The sequence below is a fragment of the Agelaius phoeniceus genome, chromosome 20, assembly GCF_051311805.1.
Source record: "Agelaius phoeniceus isolate bAgePho1 chromosome 20, bAgePho1.hap1, whole genome shotgun sequence".
NCBI lineage: Eukaryota > Metazoa > Chordata > Aves > Passeriformes > Icteridae > Agelaius > Agelaius phoeniceus.
The window spans coordinates 6,093,086-6,116,020 of record NC_135284.1 but is presented as its reverse complement, the minus strand read 5'-3'; the positions used below and the strand labels follow the sequence as shown (position 1 = coordinate 6,116,020).

At 51.7% G+C, this 22,935-nt stretch overlaps 1 protein-coding gene across 7 annotated transcripts in view; it reads right to left on the bottom strand.

The window, feature by feature from the left end:
* The window catches only part of POR (cytochrome p450 oxidoreductase), a 30,656-nt gene extending 9,172 nt beyond the window's left edge, over positions 1-21,484 (bottom strand). For 3 of the 7 annotated variants that reach the window (XM_054646907.2, XM_077188582.1, XM_077188583.1), the window contains exons 1-6: positions 21,387-21,484; positions 18,927-19,063; positions 8,057-8,246; positions 1,970-2,018; positions 994-1,122; positions 440-589 (exon numbers count right to left, since the gene is read on the bottom strand). In XM_054646907.2, the coding sequence (XP_054502882.2) occupies positions 440-589; positions 994-1,122; positions 1,970-2,018; positions 8,057-8,232 (504 nt within the window). In that variant the 5' untranslated portion in view covers positions 8,233-8,246; positions 18,927-19,063; positions 21,387-21,484. Of the gene's footprint in view, positions 1-439; positions 590-993; positions 1,123-1,969; positions 2,019-4,530; positions 4,889-8,056; positions 8,247-18,926; positions 19,069-21,342 lie in introns of those variants that run through there. The other 4 variants (XM_077188579.1, XM_077188581.1, XM_077188580.1 and 1 more) reach the window with 4 other exon arrangements.
* Between the last annotated feature and the right edge of the window lie 1,451 nt (positions 21,485-22,935).

Sequence of the window (22,935 nt, the reverse complement as noted above, 5' to 3'; positions counted from 1 at the left end):
CAGGTTTTAGGTGAGGTGGCTGTTTCTCAGCCAGTTATTCAGCTTAGCATGGGAAGAGAGCTACACACTCCTCCAAGTGATTTAATTAGTGGGAGAAGACCTGGCCCCAGGCTGCTCAATTAGCTTCTGAAGAGCAGTAGCAGCCTGTAGCTCATTTACAAACCTGTATTCAGTGCCTGCAGGGCTGTTTGGGGCTGTTTATACCAGGGAACCCTGATGATTTAGGGAGTGGAGAGCAAACTCTGACATTTGCATTTAAAGCCTCCACAAGTACATTTGCAGGTGTCCACAAAGCCTGGGCAGGAAGACAGCAGGGACCTCATCCCAGACAAGGTGTACAAGGCACAGACATCATGTTGGGCCTTTCCCCAAGCCACTCTGGAGGGCTCTTGGCCTTCCTGCCCAAATGCAAGACAAGAACTGGAATAGAGCCACTTACTGCAAACCGGAGACCCGAGAGGTCGGCATCAGCCTCCTGCAGCCAGTCATAGAAATCCTGGGCATTATCTGTGGGATCCCCCTCTCCATAGGTGGCCATGCAGAACACTGCCAAGGATTTGTCAATCTCAGAGAGGCGACTCAGGTCCGACTGCAAGCAGAGGAAAGAAGGAATATTCAAGGATCCCACACTGTGGCTGTTGGGAAATTCCTATTCCCACAGTGTAGGTGTGCAAACAGCAGCACGTGTTTACAGAAGGGGTTGGGAAAGGCCAAACCCACCCAAAATGGCTGGGAAAATAAAGGAAACCACCCTTACTGGACTGCAAGTCAATATTTCTGCTCCACCACAAAGAAAAGCAATGGGATTTTCCATGCAAGGCTTTAAAGGACCAGGAGAATGTAGAACGGCAAGGGCCGAGCCCGTACCTGCATCTCTCAGGATGATCTTTTCTCCCCTAAATGACACAACTGTCCCTTGGCCAGGGTCATTGGATTTTTTTAGGGGGCACTGAAAGGTTGTGACTATCCCAAGGCTGTTCAGGGCTAAATTACCAGGTCATACTCCTCTGGATCTGCTGCCATGCCCCGGAGGCCATAGCGATGGGCATCTTTGGCCAGGCGATTGGCAAACTCCTCTGCTGTGCCTGTCTGGGAACCATAGAAAACCACGATATTTCGGCCCTGGAGAGAAAGAAAAATCCCTTTTTAAATGGTGATTAGTCATTTGGCAAATGCATGGATGAAGCACAAAGGAAATGCCTAAGATCAGGAATCCTGGACTGCGACCTAAAGGCAACCAGGAGCGTGTGCTTGTGCAGGATTCCAAGAGCTTGGCAGAAAACTCAGGGCTGAGCTGTTAATGAGAACATGACTCTTGCCACTCTCAGAGGGGAGATTCAGGTCAGACTAAAACCCAAAGCAAAGAATAAACTTTCCAGATTTATTCTCAACTTCGAGGCTGCAGCATGACTCCTGGAAACAGGGAACACCTTGGATGGGAATGCAGAACTTGCCAAAGGCTCTGGGCAAGTGCCTGAGCACCAGAGCTCCTGCTCTGCTGCAAGCCAGCTACTTTGAAGTAGAATGGAAAATGCATCCAGCCTTTGCTTCCTCTTGTGTCCAGAGCAGCAGAGTCAAAAGCTGACAGTTCTGTGTACAATTCCCATTGCACAGCCAGCCAGTTTGGGAAGCAACCACACAGAAAACAACTGCCAGCCAATGACTTCAAAGTCTCTGCCATTTCCCTTCTGACTTTGATCTCATATTACATTATTTTTTTCCACCACTGAATTTTTACTTTAATTTCTTCTCTAAGAACAACTCTCAGGCACAGACTAAAAGAGCTATTCCTGGCTGCTCACACAGCCTTCCTCTGGATGCTCTCTGCAGCAGCCATGTGGCTGTATCCAAAGCAGCTCCTCCTGCTGACACTTTCCAGAGGAAAATGGGATGGTTCCAGAGGAAACTGGGATGGACATGAGCTCCCCCACCTTCCCAGCACCCCCTGGAGGCAGAACAAGCAGCTTACCGTCTTCTTCATCTTCTCAATGAAGCTGCTGTCCCTCACTGGAGCTGCTCTGAAAGACAGGAGGAACATCTTTTCAGATGAGTACATTCATTTTTGAGGTCAGGAATAAGCAAGTGGGAGAAAAGTGGCCTCCAGACGTCAGGAAAGCTGCCCAGAAGGGTGTGAATCTCCACTGAGCACTGTTATTCACCTGGTCCCAGGGATGCCCATTGCTCAGCCACAGGGCTTCTGCACACAACCATGGAGCAGGGACTTGGAGCACAGGGGAAAAGCTGAGCTCCTGCCTGACCCCCATCAGTGAATCCCCCCACAGGAAAAGCCCAGGCACACAGCCCTGCCCACCAGGAAACCTTTATCAACTGCTCTGAGAGGTTTCACAGCTGAGCTAAAGGATCTCACAGGAGCAGGTCTCCAGATAAGTCTCAGGGGCCAAGCCGTGGTTTGAAAGAAGGGAATGGAAAACTCCCTCCTTCCCACACCACTGTGGGCAGGCAGGATCAGTCCTGAGCCATGCTCCCCAGGGCACATCCCCCAAAGCTTAAGTCAAACAGGGCTAAAAATCAGCTGTTTGAACCTCCAAACAGCATGCCAGCCATGAGCCCCAGGGCTGCAGAGCCCTGTGGAGCAGGCACACGCAGCTGATCAGAGCCACAGAGCTCCCAGCAAGGCCACCACTGCCAGCCAAGGTCCTGTGGAGATCATTCTGTGCTGGGTTCCCATTCCCAGGATGGATCTCCTGCACAGAACATTTGCATTATTGAATAGATGTGGCTTTCACTAGCTTGGAAGTGGGACAAACCCCAGCAGAGCCAGAAACATGGAGGTGGGGATTCACACTACTGGGGCTGCCCTGTTAGGGAGGGAGCCAGAAGAGCTTTGCTATCCTTAGCACATCTTTGGATTTTCAGTGTCATGGAGTGAAAACAGCCCAGCCCTGAGGACTCTGGGACCCTCATAAGCAGAGGTGACCATAACTACAGTCAGATTAGGTGCTGGGAGCTTTTCAGAGCAGGCTGGGACAGAAGCTCCCCTGCTGTCCTCCCCCAAGTCTGGTAGCAGGGAATAGGAACGTGGGACCCGTTTCCGTGCCACAATGGAAGAATGCAAGGCCGGGTCTCCTGTGGGAAGAGAGAAGCCTCCAGGCAAAAAACAAATGGTTTTGGCTCCAGCCCATGTAAGAATGTGAAGAGCTTGCTAACAGTTTCCTCAGCTCTGTAGCCCAGAGGGAGGGATCCTGCGGATGTGCTGAGGCATTTGTGGAGAGCACACACACACACAGAGCAGCAGGGTGGGAGACACTGATAAAACATCCCTTCCAGCACCCCTTGCTACCCAAAGGGATCAAGGAGCTCCATAACTGGGCCTGACAGCTCTGAGCACCAACAGTCTCATACAAAAGACAAAGCACACACAAAGGACAAGCAAAGCTGACCCCAAAAAGCTCCCCAAGGCAGCCGTGCTCCCAGGAGAGCTGCTTCACACCCTGCTTGGCTCTCTCAGCAGCTAACAGCCTCCTCATGTTGTCATTTGTCCCCTGTTGGGAACTGGGATATCACAAATATCCTAAGGGAGCAGCCTCAGCCCTGCCCACGCTGCAGCCAGGGCATGGGCTCGGGAGAGCTCTCAAGACTCAGCTCTCACTTAGTTTTTATCTCCTTGGTGAACTTCTTTAATTCCTGCCCTCTGCAAATGAGATCCAATTAAAACAACTGTTGGTTTAACTACTAAACAAAATGCTTTTAAAGGAGGAGAAAAAGAAAAGTTTTTAGATCCTTTCAACAAGCTCCCTTTGGAAGAAAAAAGGGAGCAGCACATGGAGCTCGTCCATTTTCAAAGGAGGCAACCCTGCACTGAAGTGAGTGCTGGAGAACAGGCTGTGGCTCAGATACAGAAGAAATAATGAGTCTGGCTTTGGAAAAAAGGCTACACAACTCACTGAAATTGCTTCATCAGGGTGGCCTGAAAATCTGAGCAACGAAAACACACAGGCACCAAAGGCAGAAACTACACACATTTCCACTGCTCTGCCAGGGAAACTTGGAAGAGAAAGTTTGTCCTCAGCAAGGACTGCTCTTACAGCTTAGACAGCTCAAGGTAGCAGCTACAAGCACCAGAAGAAGCACTGGCTGGAGGGAAGGGGATTAACCCCATTGTCAGAGTGAGTCTGTAACTTGTACAGCTCCCCCACCCTTGGTGAGAGCCCACAGCTCAAACAACTCCCAGGGCTCTCTGTCACTTTGGTTTCAGGAGAAAGAAAGGACAGGGGAGGAAGCTTCCAAAAGCTCAGCAGGAATACCAAAGCCTGTCTCAGCTGAACACTTCTCCTTCAGAAAGCTCCCATGGCTTTCCTGCTGAAAGCAGAGATACATCCAGAAGTGAGGACGCAGTCTGGATGCTGCACAGAATGCGAGCACTGACAGCAGGGACTCCTCTGGAGCAGCCTGCTTCCAAGCAGAGCCTCTCCCCTCCCTTCTCCTCCTGTTGCAGAGGGAGGAGGCACCCACTCCACCCAGCTTTGGAGCTGGGAGGACCCCAGCAGCCCATCAGGCAGAGTAACTCACCTGGCCACGGCCGGCTCTTCCCGCGGGGCTGAGTACACACAGCCCATGGCAGGGCAGGGAGGAGGCAGACAAAGAGTCCAGGGCAGCTGTGTCTGCAAAGGGAGCTGTGGGGGGATGGATCTAACTTAGCTCTGGAGCCACAGGCACACAGGCCTTTCCATTCTGCTCCTCCCGGGCGTTAAAACCAAGCATCAGCCTTTTGTTGAGGAGAAGAGAGCCGGCACAAAAGGTCCCGGCACGGGTCATAGCAGGAGTGGTGCTGTCCACTCCAATCCTCCTGGTGGGGCTTTGGAAGTTACTGAGTGGATCTGCACAGTCCTGAGAAACTGCAACATCTGGCAGCAGTGGCAGAAAGGAATTAGGAGTGGAGAATGAAACCTCCCAGGATCCTCCGCAGCACACGTCCCTCTCCCACCCGCACGGAGCAGGGGACGGGACACAAAACCCTCCCCCTGCCTCGTTCCCTTGGAAACTGTTTATATCACAGCTGCTTTTATATATTCTTTTATAAAAAAAAAAAAAAAAAAAAAAGAAGAAAAAAAAAGGGAAAAAAAGCTTGATGCTGTAGCTGAATGAAACGATTCCAGACACTGCGTGAGCAACGCTTTGGGTAACTATGGCAGTGCCATTACGGAGGCAGCTCAAAGGAGTTTGTTTTCCTCAGGATCCTATTAAATTAAATTAGAGATGGTCTCTCTCTCACACACAGGCAGCAGAGAGCTAATCAGGCTGAGGACTTGGAGCAATTCCTGCCACAGGAAGCCCTATAAGTACCAGGGAATGGATTTCTGCATAGCTGCAGAATAGAGATAAGCCATTTTCTGTCCCAAACAATGTTAAAGAGGGGGGGGAGAAGGGAGAGGGTGACACTCAGCATACCAATGGCTGTCCCACCAGCATCTCTCCCCAGGATGACTGTCTGCAGAGTGGGGACAGGAGAAGGGAAAGAAATCTGTGATTGAGAAACTTGCAGAGGAGGAGCAGCCAAAGAGCAAAAATAAATTCCCGCATTCCCCGGCAATGGCCCTGCGAGGAAGCGCGGTGGCCGTGGCTGCTGCTGATCCAGAGCTGCTCTCCCTAACGACATCTGCAGAGCAGGCTGCAGGGAGGGCTGCTCTGGTGGTTTTAATTAAGTCTGCAAATGGTCAAAACACAAGCAATGCTCAGTCAGTGGGATCCCAGCCTGGCCCACACACACTTGTTACACGTCACAGGTACAGGACACCTCGTCTGCAGGAGACACTGCATGTGTTGGGTTCTGCCCCTTCCGTGGGCACTTCAGGCAGGAAAACAGCTCCACTTAAGGGTGAAGATCAGCAGCCTGGTCCCTCTCTGAGCTGTGGCTGAACCTGGAGATGCATTGCTGGGGCAAGATCATGATGATTCCCAGGCCACGCAGAGAGAACCCAGAACAGGGCATCTCAACCTCACATCTGCTCTTCCACAATCAAAGGCAGTAACAAAAGGCATTTTCTTTGCAGACCCTGCTGAGCTGACATGGTTTTATGAAGGTGTGCTGCTCCCAAAAACCCCAGAAGGGCACTGAGGTGCTGGATGCTGTGTTTAGGTCAGCATTGCACTCTTCAGCATTGCAATCACATTGCTAAAGCAGCAGCCACTGTGATGTGTCTGAATTGTTATTCAGCACCTTCATCCTCCAGTGTTCTGAGGCTGAAATTGGGGGGCCAAAGTGACACAACAGAAACCATCAGCCAATGCCATCAGATAAAGCAGTTCAGGACACTTTGGCAGAGCTGCAGAGAATGAACTGAAGAAATGCAACTCCCCTAAAGGTCAAGGCTCTCCACTCTGGCCAGAGACAGCCCCACTGAGGCCTCTCTGCCTTCATGGGTCTGGGACAGCTTCCCTGCCCCCCACATCCAGCCAGCCACAGGCAGAGGCTGGCAGTGGGATCCTGATTTGCTTGTTCATCAGAAAGGAAACTCCACCCCAGACTGAAGGATTACAGGAGGGAAGGAAACCCAAGGCTGACCAAGCTTGTTTTCTCACTCATTTTCCTCCTGGTTCCAGGCATCCCATAAAATCACACTGCAAAAGCTGCAGGAAGTCACTGTCTCTGTCCTGAAGGATGGATGTGCCACCAGCCACAGCCTTGGCTTTTAGGGTCACAGTGCCCTGGGACCAGCTTGATACAATGACCACAGCAGGGCTGCAGCAGGGTACAGGGAAAAAAAACCACTGCACAGCCTCCTTTCACTCTGCACCTGCCTGGCTGACACTTTTCCAAAGTGCAGCTGTGTCAGACAGCTTGCTGAACAACCTCACCTCTCTGGTTATCAGCAACAGGAGGTGCTGCTGCTCCACATCTCCCACAAGGAGCAGCTGCTCCCAGGGACAGAGAAGGCAGCACAGACCCCACAGAAGAAACAAAGTGCCTGTGAGGCAGCTCAGAGCCAGGGCCTGCAGCCAGGCTGGGATGGAACCCATGTGCTGAGGCCCTGCAGCAGAACAAGGTGGTAACACACAACCAGCAGTCAAAGCTTCCCTGCAAGGTCACCACAGCCTCTGGAAGAGCTGCACATGATGGGCTGCAGGTGGAATCAGTCACAAGGATGGGGAGCACGGGAGCCCAGGCTGTGCCATGGCAGGATCCAATTTCAGATGGACAGTGCCCTTTTCCCAGCCAGCACAGCCATTCTTACAATCTCCAGAGGCGACCACGTGCACTGACACACACAGCCCTGGCTGGCAGGCATGGCAGGGAAAGCATCCCAGCAATCCAACAGGACACATTCCCAAGGTAAGGCTGGGCTGGCACAGGCAGCTGGGCTGCTGCCAGCCATGTGTGCACCCATCTGCACAAGGTAGCACAGCCAGGGACACTGCTGCCCTTTAGAACCCTCCCAGCCAGAAAATGTACTTTCCAACCTCCAGAAACAAAGCACGAGCTTAAAAAACCCAGCAGAAAACTGATGTTAAGTTTGGAATGTGACTGAGACAAGGAATGAAATGCACCCAGATCTCCACCTGTGTGGCTCGTTCCTGGCCCCAAGCCCTCTGCAGGAGACAGGGTAGAGCAAAGCTCTCCCTCTCCAAATTCAGTCTCCCACTCCAGGGCTAACCTGGTATCAAAAGCCAATCATATTTTACAGGAGTTGCCAAGCAGCTCATCCCAGGAGCTATTTCTTTCCTTCATAGCCAAGGGTAGATAAAATCTCCAACAGGAAACCTGCTTAAGAGCAAGCAACCTTTCTCCAGATTTACCTAAATGTGACTTTTATCAGAAAACACCAAGAATGAAATCCGTAAGAGTTCTGAAGTACAGCCAGAGGCTTTCCTGCCTTGCTTGGGAAAGGCCAATTCCCAGTTTGGGCCACACGGTGGGGTAAGGCAGAACTGCAGCCTGGCTCTTCCACCGGGATTTCTGCACTGTGAGCAGAACCCACAGCTGAGGGCACAGAAACGCCCCCTCGCCGACCTCCCACAATCCAGCTGAGCCTCCCAGAGCCCACCACAAGAGAGCAAAGCTCCCCTAGAGCCACACAGGCTGAGAGTTGTTACTTACACTGTCTGCATCCTGGGGAGCTCAGGCACTTCCTCCTTTTTCTTGCGGAAGAAGAACCAGTAGGTGAAAAGTCCAGTGATGAGGGAGATGAGGAACACGTCTGTCATGCTGAAGAGAGAGTCCTGCTGTGCAGGGCTGTCAGCAGCAATGGTTGGGTCCATGCTGGGCTCCCCCATGGCACTCAGAGGCACTGTGAGCAAGGAGAAAAAGTGAGCACCAGCAGCCACACTGGACAGCATTACAGCACACCCTGAAAATGAGTTTTGCTTTACGCTTTGTCTTAGGAGCACAAGGCTGCCCAACAATTCTTGGGCTAGAGGCCTTGCATCACAGCTCTGCAAGGTTCTTCTGTGTCCCACCAAGCTTTTTCCTTGCTGTTGTATCCATGCTGATCCATCCCTCTGCCAGCAGCATCAGAGCAGCCCCACACTCCAGCCAAGGAGCCAAACCAGGCTCCTACCCCAGCAATAGGGACTCATGGCCAGCCTTTACTAAAGCCCTCACTCACCACACAACCCCTGGGTGTTACTGAGGGATGACCCCACTCTTCAGTCATCCCACAGATCTGGGGCTTCCTCCCTCCTTCCCACAAGGTGACAGGATGCCCTGGCCCCACTGCTGTGCTGATATTTCTGATTTACTCCATTGCAGAGTGGATTTACTATCCATCTCTCCCTGGGCCTTTGGCTTCCCAGTCCCCTCCATGATCTCCCCCAGTTTAACTTCCATCTCCTTGAATTGCTCCTTCACACTTACCAAGGCAGAGTTTAAGTGATTTGGGACTTGCCCACAGCCATACCCAGAGTCTGTGGTAGCACAAGGATGAACACCCAGCCCTCAAATACCCAGGCAGCCCCATGGCCCCTGTCCCTCCCCTGGGGAGCCACCCATCCCTCCCTCCCTCCCACTGCTGTGCCAAAGCTCTGAACCCCTCTGACCCTAACCCAATGGCAAGATTATCTTCCCTACATGCAAGGACACACTCTGTCCAAACAGACAGATAATTAACTCTAAACTTGATTTGGAAGGGCAAAGTGACTCTCTCTTTGTACTTGGGCATGCTGCCAACCCAGGGGACCATGGACATTTGAACTTGCACGTAGAAAAGTGACTCAGAGCCATGCTGGTGTCACAGAGGATACATGCCATGGCTGAGAAAGAGAAGTGACGAGAAGAGAAGTGACGAGAAGAGAAGAGAAGAGAAGTGACGAGAAGAGAAGTGAAGAGAAGAGAAGGTGATGCTTAGGGAGCACTAATGAGGGAGACCAGGTACCTTCAGCAAAGATCAACCCCCTGTTGTTACCCACACAAGGGAAGTCCAGCTCCAGACAACACACAGCCCTGTGCCACAAGGCACCAGCCATAAAAATCACCCTGTGGAGCACAGGGAGAGGTCCACAGCCACCTGGCAGTGACCCTGGGCAGGTTCTCTGGAAACCAATGAGTGCTCAACCCCACAAGAAGTTTCATTTGGTGGAGAACTTGGCAAATAACTGCATTACAAAGAGCACTCAAACACCACCTCAAAGCTGCCTGTTAGATTCCCACAGAAGACACCAAGGCAGGGTGCTGGAAGAAAAATAAGAGTGATGTGACTGCAGACAAGCAAATTGCACATTCCTCTCCATCAGACAGGTCACCCTGTCCTCCCTCCTTGCAAACAGGCTTTCCATGGCTGGAGCTTGGAGCCAAGCAAGAGCTGGATGTTACTTCTGTACAACTGTAGACTAAACTGTTAGTTAAAGCCTCCACAAAAAAAATTAGTTGCCAAAAAGGCACAGCTCCCAGGAAGATCCCTCTCCTCCTCCTCCTCATCTGGTTCCAGTAAATCACAAAGGAGCTGGTCTGGCAATCAGCATCAGGGAAATCTGCTGGTGGAGGAAAACTGTTGCTGGTTTATTGCTTTTATTCCTGATGAAAGAAGTTTTAATTACAAGCTCTTCTCCTCTCCCCCTCTGCCACCCAACCTGTAGGAATTTCAGCCAATCTCAGCCAAAACCTGCCAGTGAACCCTTCATTTCACAGAGTTTTGGGGTTTTGATTCTTGCCATCTCACTCATCACTTGAACTCTCATTACACCTCAGGGCAAAGAACCCCTGAGTGGTCCATGGTTCCTAGGGAGCCTCAACTGCTGCCTGTGCACAGCACAGCCCAACTCTGCAAAGAGATGGAGGAGTCAGTGCCCAGACACAGGCAGGAGTAAATATCTCCAACTCTGCAAGGTGGCTTGGTTTGTTCAGCAGCAGTTTCACTGCCCAAATTACACAAGGGTGGACAATTCCCCTCACACAGGGCAGTGATGGCCATGTCAGTAAAATTACCCTCAGAACAGCCTGTCTTTCACTCCCTTTCCCTGAAAACTCCAAGGCACATAAGGCAATGACAAACCTTTGCTCAGAGGAAGCCATGAATAAACACAAGGCTGATGGAGACCATGCTGAGCTGCTTTGGGGCAGGAGCTGCAGCTCTTTGCCTTCTGAGCCCTGGGAAAGGCTCCTTGCTGAGGACACAGCAGCTTCCCTTGTCACCAAGGGCAGGTGCAGAGAGCTCCAAAACAGACAAGTTTGTGGTGAGCAGCACCTGGCCCACAGCAATTCCCAGCTCCAGACAGCTCAGACATGGATATTCATGGATATTCATGAGCTGCCCTGTGTGGGCAAAGAATGAGGGCAAGAACCAGCCTGTGCTCTGCTCAGCCAGGTGAGGGCTTTGTCTCCAGCCAAAATTCATCCCTGTGCTCAAAGCAGCAGAGCTGCAGCTCCCAGAGCAGAGGGGTTTGGCTCTCTCAAGCCTCCAGAGGAGGTCTGCTCTGCCCTGGAGAGAGGCATCCTCAGGGAGCAGCTGCCAGGAATGCTGCCTGGGGGGATGTGGGGGTGGAAGCTGTGCTATCTCCTTGCCTTGACCACACTGCAGCTCTCCAGGGCTTCAAAAGGGAGCCCTGCAGCTGCAGCCAGGCCACCCACTCACTGCCCACAGCCAGGGAAGGGAATATTCCAGGAGGTTCATGGCTCTGGTGCATCCAGCAGAGCCTGGTTTGTTCTCCTCTCTTCATTCACAATCTCCACTGCACAAAGTTTCCACACTGACTTCTAACCCTGGGAGGAAATGTGATCATGGCCTGGTGACAAGAGCTGCTTTAATTTTGATTAATTTTGGGCTCCCTCTGGTCCTGGACATTTGGTTATTCAAGGTTTACATCCCAGCTACAGATTCCTCTTTTTGCTTTCCCTTCACTACCCCTACCCTCAGGAAAAGGTTTGCTTAGGCATAGCAAGAGAAAGGCCAAGAATGTGAAATCAGACCTCATTTCTCTTTTTTAAAGGGTTGTCTTAACTCAGGAACTATTGAACTCACTTCACCCAGCACAGGAAGATTATTGCTCAGCTTATCTCAGTCTCACCTAGCTGGCTGTAACAATTATTTTCCAGAAGTTCACAGCAAATCTGTCATTTTCAAATGACATTTTCATGTCATTTTCAAATATATATCCTTTACTAACATCCAGTGAAAAGAAACCTGACTCTTACTTGAAATTTAGCTATCCTGGAAATCCTGCAGTCTCTGGAAGGGCCTTGGTAGAATCCAACTAGATTTTTAAAAGGAAAAGGAAATTTATGATACAGAGTAAAACTTTCCCTGACAACAGTTTCAAGGGTGGTCATTTTATCCACAGTGTTTATTGTATCTTCAATCTAGGTAAGACAAGATGTCCACATCCCTGGGCTTTTTTCTAATGGTGGCTCCAGTTCCTGGATCCCTGCTTGTGCACACAGCAAAGCCATCAGGCTCAGCAAGATGTGAGCATTTCCATCACACAGAAAAGTCACAACATTTTGAAAGATTGCTATCAAGCAATGCTATGTTTTAGCACAGCTTTTCAGCCCCTGAATGTGAGAATTTGCTTGATACATGGCAGCTCACAATAATTCAAATCATCAGGGACCTTCTTTGCACATCTCTGTGCTAGCAAACACTTCATCTTCATATTAAATGAAATGTATCCCTCATTCTCATGCACACCTTGGAAACAAAAAAAAGGACTGGAAACACTCTCAGTGCCAGGCATCCTCAAATTCCCCCTGATTTCCCTACAGACTAAAGGGTCTATAAGGTCACAGGGTTAAAAATACATAAATATATATAGAAACAGTATTACAACAAACAAGACAGGAGTGATGAAGGCCAAGTGGTCAGCAACCTGAAGAGATTTATTCTCCTTCCTTGCATCAGGAGATGGTGCATCAGATGTCCCCAAAAGCACCCTAGGACACAGCACCAAAAGCACAAAACATGGCTGGGAGGTTTCCCCTTGTGCAAGTCACCCTGTGATAACTCCTAGTGACCAAAAGCACCTTGGGACACAGAACCAAAAGCACAAAAGGTGGCTGGGAGGTTTCCCCTTGTGGAAGTGACAATGTGATATCTCCTGTGACCAAAAGCCTTGGCTCTGAAGCTAAACTGGCAATGTGGGCAGGAAGTTGTCTCTCTTGAGACTGAAGCAGCCTTTTTCTTAATGTAGTATCTGTGATGGGTTTCAAATACCTCAGCTGGACTTCCCAGTCCCAGACCAGGACTGCAGCCTGTGACTCTTGCCCCAAAAATGAGTGACCAAGTTTCTCTGCTTGACTCTGCCCCGTGCCACCACCAGCACACCCTGACATGCAGAGTCAGCCTCGCCCAGAGGGGAAGGAGAAGGAGAAGGAGAAGTGCTGAGCAAGCACAATCTCACAGGGTTTGTGTGATAGTGGCTGATAATCCCTGGGCTGCTCCAGGGAAGGGGCCAGCTGAAGTAAGATAAAGTGACACATCAGCATGGTCCCAAATGAAATGCTCTGGTATGCAGAAATCTGTCTTATCCCACCTTGTGTTCAGCACTGCATTCTCCTGGGAGGTACTGAGGTTTTTAGCAAACTTTGGAACACAAAAGTTATCAATTCCTGGATGGGGATGGACATCTTTCTGTGGGTCAACACACTGGCTTGATTTTATTTAAGAAATAGGAGGGGCAGAGGGAAAGACTCAGTCCCAGAGTTTTCCTTGAGAAGCATAAGGGAGATGCCTTGCTCAGCAGGGAAAGAGAAGGAAAACTGCTGAGCCCAGGCTGCTCACTGCCCCCACCTCTGATCATCCATCCCCAGCAGCAGCTGGAGCACCAAGGAGCCCCTGACTGCAGCCCAGCACACCAGAGAGGGATCCCCACACACCCTGCAGACACTGCCTGCCCTGGCATGGCTGGCACAGGGGCTGCACCCCCAGAGCTATCAAAACACCCAAGGCTTTTCCCTTTGGACACCTGCAGATAAGCACAGGAGCTGCAGGTGCAACCTGTGCTCTGCAGCATGTGCAGAACGAGAATCAGTGGTGATGGAGTCAAAGAGGAGCTGCGTGACAAACGTGCAGTGCCACCAGCCACCAGTGCCAGGCTGCATTCAAAGGGAGCTCAGCAGGGTGCAGGCTCAGGAGCCTTCCCAGCCCACAGCAAGGTCCAGGCTGCCTCAGCTGAGCAGCAGCAGGGACAGCAGGCAGTGGTTTGGAAGCAAACCACCCCTGCAGCAAGGAGATCCCCTCATTTCTCACATCACAGTGCCAGCTGGAGCTCTGGAGCCCCTGTCCCCTCTCCACCATCCCCTCATTTCTCACATCACATTGCCAGCTGGAGCTCTGGAGCCCCTGTGCCCTCTCCACCAGCCCACCATCCCCTCATTTCTCACATCACAGTGCCAGCTGGAGCTCTGGAGCCCCTGTCCTCTCTCCACCAGCCCCTCATTTCTCACATCACAGTGCCAACTGGAGCTCTGCAGCCCCTGTCCCATCTCCACCATCCCCTCATTTCTCACATCACAGTGCCAGCTGGAGCTCTGGAGCCCCTGTCCTCTCTCCACCAGCCCACCATCCCCTCATTTCTCACATCACAGTGCCAGCTGGAGCTCTGGAGCCCCTGTGCCCTCTCCACCATCCCCTCATTTCTCACATCACAGTGCCAACTGGAGCTCTGCAGCCCCTGTCCCCTCTCCACCATCCCCTCATTTCTCACATCACAGTGCCAGCTGGAGCTCTGGAGCCCCTGTCCTCTCTCCACCAGCCCACCATCCCCTCATTTCTCACATCACAGTGCCAACTGGAGCTCTGCAGCCCCTGTCCCCTCTCCACCATCCCCTCATTTCTCACATCACAGTGCCAACTGGAGCTCTGGAGCCCCTGTCCCATCTCCACCAGCCCACCCAACCCCTCCAGCAACACTCACCAAAGGACTGCCTTCCAGATTTTCACAAACAGGAGTCCATGCAAGGCTAACTGCAGATATAACAGCAACACACACTCAAAAAGCTCCTTCAGACTGCCCTCCTCCAGCTCAGACTGAGAGCCCTGCAGAGGCACACGGGGCAGGGGACAAGGGGGCACTGCTGGCAGGGAGGGCACTCGTGCTCCTGCAGCCATGTGACAGTGACCCTCATGTCCCTGACTCAGCACAGACATCACGTTAGGCAGCAGAGAGGAAGTGCAGCTGTGATGATTTTCAGTGCTGGCAGCTCTGTGTGGCTGGGGATGTCACCATTGCAACCAGATCTGCCAGACCCCTCTTTCTGACCAGGAAGGACCATCCTGAATTCCCAAGGCAGAGGCAGGTGTGTGTGTGACCAGATTTCCCTTCTCACCTTGTCTGCCCCAGGGATTGCCCTTCCTCTTGTGCTGACAGATTTAGGACATTATCAGCCTTAAGAAGAAGCCTTAAAAAAGCCCAATTTTAAATCAGAGACCAATTTTTTCCACCAGCATCATGGCACAGCCCCAAAATTCAACCTCAGAACAGACACATAAAAGATAAGCAAGCAAGCCAAGTGAAAACTCTGATTCTTTGTACAGCACTGACCTGCAGCCTGAGATTTAGGTACAATGGCAAAACAGGGAGACTGTAAATAGAAATTAAACAACTGAAATATCTGGGAGGAAAAAAAGAAAACCCCTGGACAGCCCTCTCACAGGTCTGCAAAGTTTGTGGAGAGCTCACAGCACCAGAAGGAAGCTGCACTGAGATCCCACCACTCCTCCCAGCAGCAGCAGAAGGAAGAGACTTGCCCACAAACAGGAATGCAGTCTTGTGACCAGCCAAGGGCTCTCTTCTTTCACCCACTAATGACATCAGGCAGGTCACTGGTGGCTGTCAGGGAGAGGAGCCCCACAGATACAATCCCAGGAGGGAGGAGAGAGGCAGCAGCAGCAGAGACAGCAGGGCTGTGGTGGAGGTGCCATTCCTGCCCGGTGCCTGGTCTCCTCTGAACCCCACTGCAGCCAAGACTTCCTGCATGTTAATGTGTGATAGTGGGCCAGGAGACCCTCAGGGCAAAACCAGATCTTCTCTTATTCCTCTTAGAAATGCAATAAATTAGACTGAAGAAATTCTGTTTACATCAGCCTGTGCCAGCTTCGAATGAGCTCTTTTTACTTTCCCTTTTACTAAAAGGAGACCTGGCAGGAAAAATCAGCCTTTCCAAAACAAAAGCAGTTCAAGGAAGCAGCTGCTCACATCCAGGATATTTAACAACTGCCTTGGGTCAGCCTTTTCTCCACAGCTCTGCCACACAGAGACTGCATTTCCCATCAACAAGAGGATGCTGATCTGGGCAGACAAGTGGCCCTGTTTGGCCTGGTCTGCACAGGCTCCATGCTTGGGGTGGGAATCATCCCACAGGTGAGTCCTGGGCTCGTGGGAAGGAAGGCACAGTGAGAAACCTCACAGCTCTCCTTGCCCCTTCAGCCTCTGTTGGACCACAGGTCCTGGGGTGAAGGATTGCCACACCTACAGCTTCCCTATCCCTTTCTTCTCACATGTTTCCCACAGCTTCCCATTAACCAGCTCAATAAAGAAGGGTAGAAAGTAGCAAAGCCTCACAGAAAACCAGGGAAGTGCTTCTGCACTCTTCCACCAGCTCAGAAATCCCAGCCCAAGCTGAGGAGTTGGCTGCAGCAGCACCTGAAGCAGGGAAGGGAACACAAAAACTGCTGCGGTTTTTTTGTGAAATAAAATTTGCTCTCACTGTGAAAGGTGTCTTCTACCCAGACCCTGACACACCAGCTCAGACATCAGCAAAACTGCTATTTTAGACACAGGACAGATACAGAGTGTGCATCAGTCAGTCTGGATCTTGAAATACTGCATATTTGAGCTTCCACTGTGTCACACTTGCATGTTTTTTGGCCCCTGGGTCTTATTCAAGGACAGCAGAGCAGCTGCAAAAGCAAGGAAGAGAACAAGAACTGTTTTACTGAGGCAGAAAAGAAATCTCTGCTATGGGTATGCTCAGGTGGGGCTGTGCAGTGAGCCCAGTGCACTGAACCAAAGGATTTAAGGCATTATCCAACACAAAAATGAACTCAAACTTGCCAAGCTGGCTTCAAGCAAGCTAGAATTACTGAACTTGCACATTTCCTTCTATGAGATAAAAGCCTGACTCTGAACCTTTAAACATGGGGGATCTCCCCAGCTTAGGCACTTGGACACCTTCCTTCATAGATTAATGTGAGCCAGCAGAGAAAAACAGGATTTCAGGGTTACAGGACAAACACAACCTGAGAATGGCAGGTAACTGACCCCCTGTGAACCAACACTGCTCCCCAACCTCCCCTCCCAGTGAGGGACAAATCCAGAGCACCACAGCCCAGGAATTGCTTGGAACAGGAACAGGGGCCTTGCCAGCACCAATCTTCAGGAGCAGGGACAAGCCTGCAGGAGTTTTACACCACCCTGATGCCAACTCCACGGGCACCTCTCAGGCCAACAACTGCTCAGAGGGCTGCAAAACCTCAGGAGAAACCCATCCAGGCATGGGCTCTGCATGGCTCAGGTCCTGCTGAAGATGTTTTTCTAAGATCAAGAGGGAAAATGACGTTTTTTCAGCAGCCTCTTCTGTGAGTGCTGTAGCCTGTGCTGCCACAGCCAGAGCTGGACATTCCTCCCCACAGGCTGTTTGTGGAGGGTTGGTGTGACAGCCTGTGGCTTTGCCTTATGCCACCACTGGGAAAGGAGCCCTATGGATGGGGTCAGTAGCCAGAGACTTTGACCTCTTCCACCAGGAAAAGTTTAAACAAAACCCTCCAATGCTGGTCTCTTTTGAGAGGTTTCCCTTGAAACCAACAGCTGAAAGAGCACCAGAGGGACAGGGTTAAACACATCTTGCAAAGTTTTCACAGTTGTCAAGACTTTTGATCAGAACAGTGTGTTTTGGGGATTTATTCATTTATTTCAAGAGAACCAAGCACTGTTTGTAAGGAGCCAGGATATTTTGTATTTATAAGCCCAGTTTCCTCTGAGAATGGAAGAGCTTTTCAGACATTACAGGCCCATCTCCTGCGTTGCTGTAGGGGATGGAGGTGTCACTGCATTACCCTTGCACCTCTTGGAATCTCAGCACTTAAGCTGTCCTGCTCTGGCTGCCCTATCAGGAGGATGTGCAATGACCCTACAGAACCTCCCTGCCTGCCATGGGTCAGCAATCTGACCTGGACTTCACCTTTTTGAAATGATTTGGGAAACACAGATCACTTCCCAGCCCAGCCCCTTGCAATCACACACAGCCATGGCCACAGCAGACCTCAGAACATCAACTCCATCCCCAAAACATGACCCAGGCCACAAGACACCTGAGAACTCAGGGGTCACAGGCTGAAAGGCTGGTCCCAGGCTGCAAAAACCACAGCTCTCCAATGCCCCAGCAGAATCAACAAAAAGAGAAGAGACTTGACACGGGGTTTTTGTTCCTCTGTAACAGGAGCTGCTCCTCTTACCTCCAGCAGTTATGCATTGAGTCCTGTTACACAACCAGGACTTGCACAATCCTTGCAGGCATTTTATCAACTTGCTCCTCCAAAGCTTGGAGTTAGAGAGGAGATGCAGCAATGACCCGTGAAAGAGTGTCAATTGATGTGTTTCACAACCACACAGCAACATCCAGCACCACAAAACCAGACCTACCAACTCCCCGGGCTGGTTGTTAAACCTTCCCAGCAGACTTCCCTTGCACTGCCAGAGCCAGATTTTACCAAGGAGAAAAATCAAACCCCATCTCAAACTCCACACAGCAAGAAAGGAAGATAAATAAATCAATACCTCCATTCCTTGCAAAGGAGTGACTGCAGGCATGAACGTGGCTGATTACTAAGCAAAAATACTACAATAATCTGCCACCAAGGGTCAAACTCAGCCACTCTTTGGACTTGTGGCCCTCCAGAAGCCACCAGACACAGCTTCTGATCTCTCTGTCTCGATTCCATGGGTGACAGCAACATGCAATTAACTTGAAATGTTTACTCAGGGACAAACAGCAAGAGATTATGAGCAGCCTGCAATTATTATTTGTTCTGACCTATGAAATTGTCAGGCCTATAAAAAAGCAGAGGTGCACCTGTCACTGCAGGGCTGGTGATTCACTCTCCACAGCAGCATGTGCAAAGTAATCTCATCACTGGGATCAAATGATCACGTTGGGAAAGCAAATTATGCAAGTTCTAAGAATTGTGTTTTTTGAGGCAGGAGAGTCCACGTCAGGAAACAGAACAAAGTTCAGTGACCACAGAGGTAACTGCAGGTGATTTTCCTTTATACCAGGGGAGGAGAAGGCAGGAGCACAGACCTGAGCAGGGAAGCCTTTTCCCCAGTCCTTCAGAACTGAGCAAACACAAACTTTGCTGTATCCCAACAGGCAAAGGAGAGAGCAAAGACCAAACGGGATTTCAGTCTGACAGCTCCACACTTTGCTTTTGCTGCAGGTAAAGAAAGCATCACTCCCAGCACCCACTGCCAGCCACCCTCCCCAAACCCAACTGCACCCAGAGATGCTCCACACCCTGTGACACTCAAAAGAGAGGGGTTACCTTGCACCTATGGCTCTGCAAACAAGAGCTGGTGGGGCCTCTGAGCTCCAGCACGGAGGGTGGTGAGCAGCAGGGAAAGTCTCCCTTGAGGCAGTTCAAAGAGTTTTTGGTTGTATGGCCCTGTCCTGCTCCTCCAGCTGCTCTGCAAGAAACAAAAGAAAAGTTGCAGAAGGCACTTGGCTGTCCAGGAAGCACAAACCCAGAAATTACTGACTGAACTGGAGGCAACTGCGAAGTGATGACAAGCAAGAGGTTCTTCTCTGTCACAATTAGAGCAGGACTAATTAAGAGGGGATTAAGCCAGATTTGTGACACTACACCCTCCTTCCTGCCCACTCTTCAAGGCTTTCACACTCAAGGATTAAAAGAAGGCACTCAGCTGGTGTTTCTGCCTGTAGCTCTGTATCCTCCCTGCTCTGTTCTGCAAACACAGTTCTCGTGCACAGTCACATCCAGCTGCAAAACCAAGGCACACTCCATGCCCTGCCTCAGTGCTGTCAACCAGCCCAAGAAAAACCTGTACTGAGACAATGCTGGGTTTTCCAGGAAGGGTCTGGCTTAGCAGCCCTCCCAGACAAAACACTGATTTGCTCATTTGCAGCAGATTAATCAGCAAGCTGCTCTGCGTGTGTGCAACAGTTCCTCGGAATTTCTCAGAGAATTACAGAAATATTGGAACAAAGCCCATCCCCTTCCATCTAGCAAAAGGGATGTGTACACCACTGCACCTCAATAAGCAAAAAAAAATTCTGAAACTCCACAGCTCCTCCTGGCAGCCCACACAAAGTGTAGAGTTCTGTTGTGGAGGGGATGTCCCCACCAACGCTATCACTGATTCACTTCCACAACTCAGAAACACAGACCTCACTCCTTCCTCCTTGCACTTTTCCAGCTTCTCAGCCAGATTTATGTTTCTACTTTTTAAAACACAAACTCATTTCGCTTTTCCAGACTCACATCAGAGCACCTCAGTGACCCCTCTTCTCTGTACACATTCCACTAAGCATTCCCGTTTCCTTTCACACTCCAAAAGCTAACCCAAGGTCTAAGCACTGGCAGAACAAAGCACACTCCAGGCTGCACCAGCAGTGCTTACTCCTGCAACTAAGACAACTCCCCAGAAACCAATTCCACGCTGATGACTAACTCCCAACACCATCATCCAGGTACTTTCACCCCCTCCAGCCTCAATATTCCCTAAACCAAGGGGTTCCCATAATTTCCTTTGACAAGCACACTCCCTAGGTGAATAATTTCACTCTTCTAAGAAACTCCTGCAGGAAAAGTCAGGAGCAAACAGTCTTCCCACACCCCAGCAGTTTATAAAGTGAAATAAATGGAGCAACAGCAGAACAGCCCAGCCTGCAGCAAAGGTATCAATTAAACACTGGGAATAACGTTCTCCAGGGAAGTGCCAGAAAATTAAGCTCGTTAAAGGCTTTAAACCAGCAACACCTTGGGATGGGGTAAGGCTGAGCAACCCTTCAGTGCTGTGGAAGCAAGGCAGGGCAGGCATCACCCCATTCCCAGGGCTGCTGGTCTGTCCCCTGCCCCACAGCCCCTGGCGTGACAGATGTGATGGGGTACCCCCCAAAAAACAGGGGGGTGCACGCATGCCAGCCCTCCATACACACACATTTATTTATTTCAAGAGAACCAAGCACTGTTTGTAAGGAGCCAGGATATTTTGTACTTATAAGCCCAGTTTCCTCTGAGAATGGAAGAGCTTTTCAGACACTACACATCGGCCACACCAGTCTCGCCAGTAACAGGGGATCAGCACCACCAGATATTCCCAAATAAGAGGGGCTCTGGTCACCCCAATTCCAACAGGTTAACAGGGGAGCAGCCACATCAGACTCTCCAGGTAACAGGGAGCTCTGGTCACCCCAATTCCCCCAAATAACAGGGGACCAGTCACATCAGATTCTCCAGATAACAGGGAGCTCTGGTCACCCCAATTCCAACAGGTAACAGGGGACCAGTCACATCAGATTCTCCAGATAACAGGGAGCTCTAACCATCCCGGTCCAAAACAGGGGGACAGCAGAGCACAGTGCTCACATTACAGGGGTCATCCCAGTCCTCCCCGACCCCCACAGTAAGAAGGACCTCTAAACACTCAGTAACCCCCAGGAACAGGACACCCACTCACACCACACCTCCCAGTGAACAGGGGGCTCTGGTCATGCCAGTCCCCCCCCACATTCACATCGATGTCCCCACCAGCGACAGCGGTGCCACTCACCCCACACACAGGGGACGGCAGTCATGCCCGTAACACGCAGCCAATGCCCCCAACACAGAAACAGCCCCCATGCCACGCCAACCCCACCGGGGGATGCCGGACCGCCCCTGCCCAGCACAGAAGCCCCCGGCGGCGGAGCTCAGCCCCAGAGAACCCCTGGTACCGCACCCTCCTCACCACACGCCCCCGGTGCCGCGGCTCCCCGCACCCACCGCCGCTCTGGCCCGTCTGGCGCTGGCGGCTCCCGCGGCCCCGGCGCGGCCGGCACGTACGGCGGACCGCACCACCCGGGCATACGCGCAGGGGAACACGCCGCCCTCGCCGCCCGCTAATAGGCGGAGAGCGCGCCCGCTGGTGGAGATCACCCCTCTGCGGCGGCGCATGGTACAGCCCCAGGACGGGGGTCTTAAAGGGACAGGAGCGGCGGGAGGGGCCGGGTAAGGTGAGGGTCAGGGGACGGTCAGGACTGAGGGGGCCACGGGTGGGGTCAAGGGCTGGTCAGGGTTGGGGCGGTCACGGGTGGGGTCGGGGTGCAGAACAGGGCCCAGAGGCCACCATGTGTGCCAGCAGGGACTCGGTCTGGGGGCAGGCTCAAGAGGGGAGACAGAGTTGGGGTGAACATTGTAGTTTGGGGGTGAGTATGGGGGCAAGCGTTGAGGTCATGGCGGGGTCAGAGTTGGGGTGACAGTGGGAGCAGAGATGGGGGCACTGTGGGGTCATGAACTGGGGTCAGTGTTGGACACTAACTGGGCTCAGCCAGGACCTGCAGACCCAGGAGCCCTGTCTGTGGTCACTGCTGGGTGCCCGTGGTGTGGGACTCCCAGCCCCCCTCAGGGTCATTGTCCACACCAGGGCCCCGTGGGGACTCAAGGGGACCCCGAGGTGGGGGCTGGCACCCAGTCACTGCCATCCTCTGTGGGATCCAGGGGCTGCTTCACCCGGGGCAAGCATATTCTCCTGATGTAACCACAGCCCAGATGATTCGGATGGTTTGGGGTGGTCTTTCTCTCGCTGCCACACGTGGAAGTTGCTCAAGCAGCTCTGGAAGCATCCCCAGCAGTCACAGTGGGACATTTCACAACCCAGACCTCAGATCCCACAGGAACTGCTGCTCTCCTCCCTGTTGGTTTTTTTGGGGAGGGGAAAGCTGGGTTATAACTGCACTGTTTCCAGCTTGGCCAAAGCCAGGGGCACAGCTTGCCACTGAGCAGTCCCACGGTTATGTGGGGTCACCCCGGGCTGGGTCCCCTCCCTTTGCCTGCTGGGCACTGGCACATCCAAAGTCACCGTTCTGGCGCCATCGCTGTGTTGACGCTTGCTCCAGAGTCAATAAAACACTTGGGGAAGGTCCAAAGTTCGAGCTGGGCCTGGCAGGCACCTGGAGAGGTGTGAGGAGGGGGCACAGACCCAAAGAACAGCCCAGGGCTGCAGGGACTGCCTGTTTCCTGACAGCAGCTGAGCAGAGGGTCGAGGGCTGTGAGGTCACCTGAGTCCTGGTGCTCTCAAGGTGAAAAAAGGGAAGTTTGTTTTCTGAGTCCAACATTTCTAGTTTTCCAAAAGTGACAGCGGATTGGAGGGTGACAGTGCCACCTCTCCAGTGTCACCGGACAAACAAACAGTCCATCAAATTTCTCCTCCTCCATAAAAGAATGCAAAACAATGAGTTATTCACACAAAGTGTGTGAGACAGTTTGTTACAAGAATGTTAACATCAGAAAGCTTAGAAAATCTTAAAAAATCAAGGCGACACTGGTGCCACTC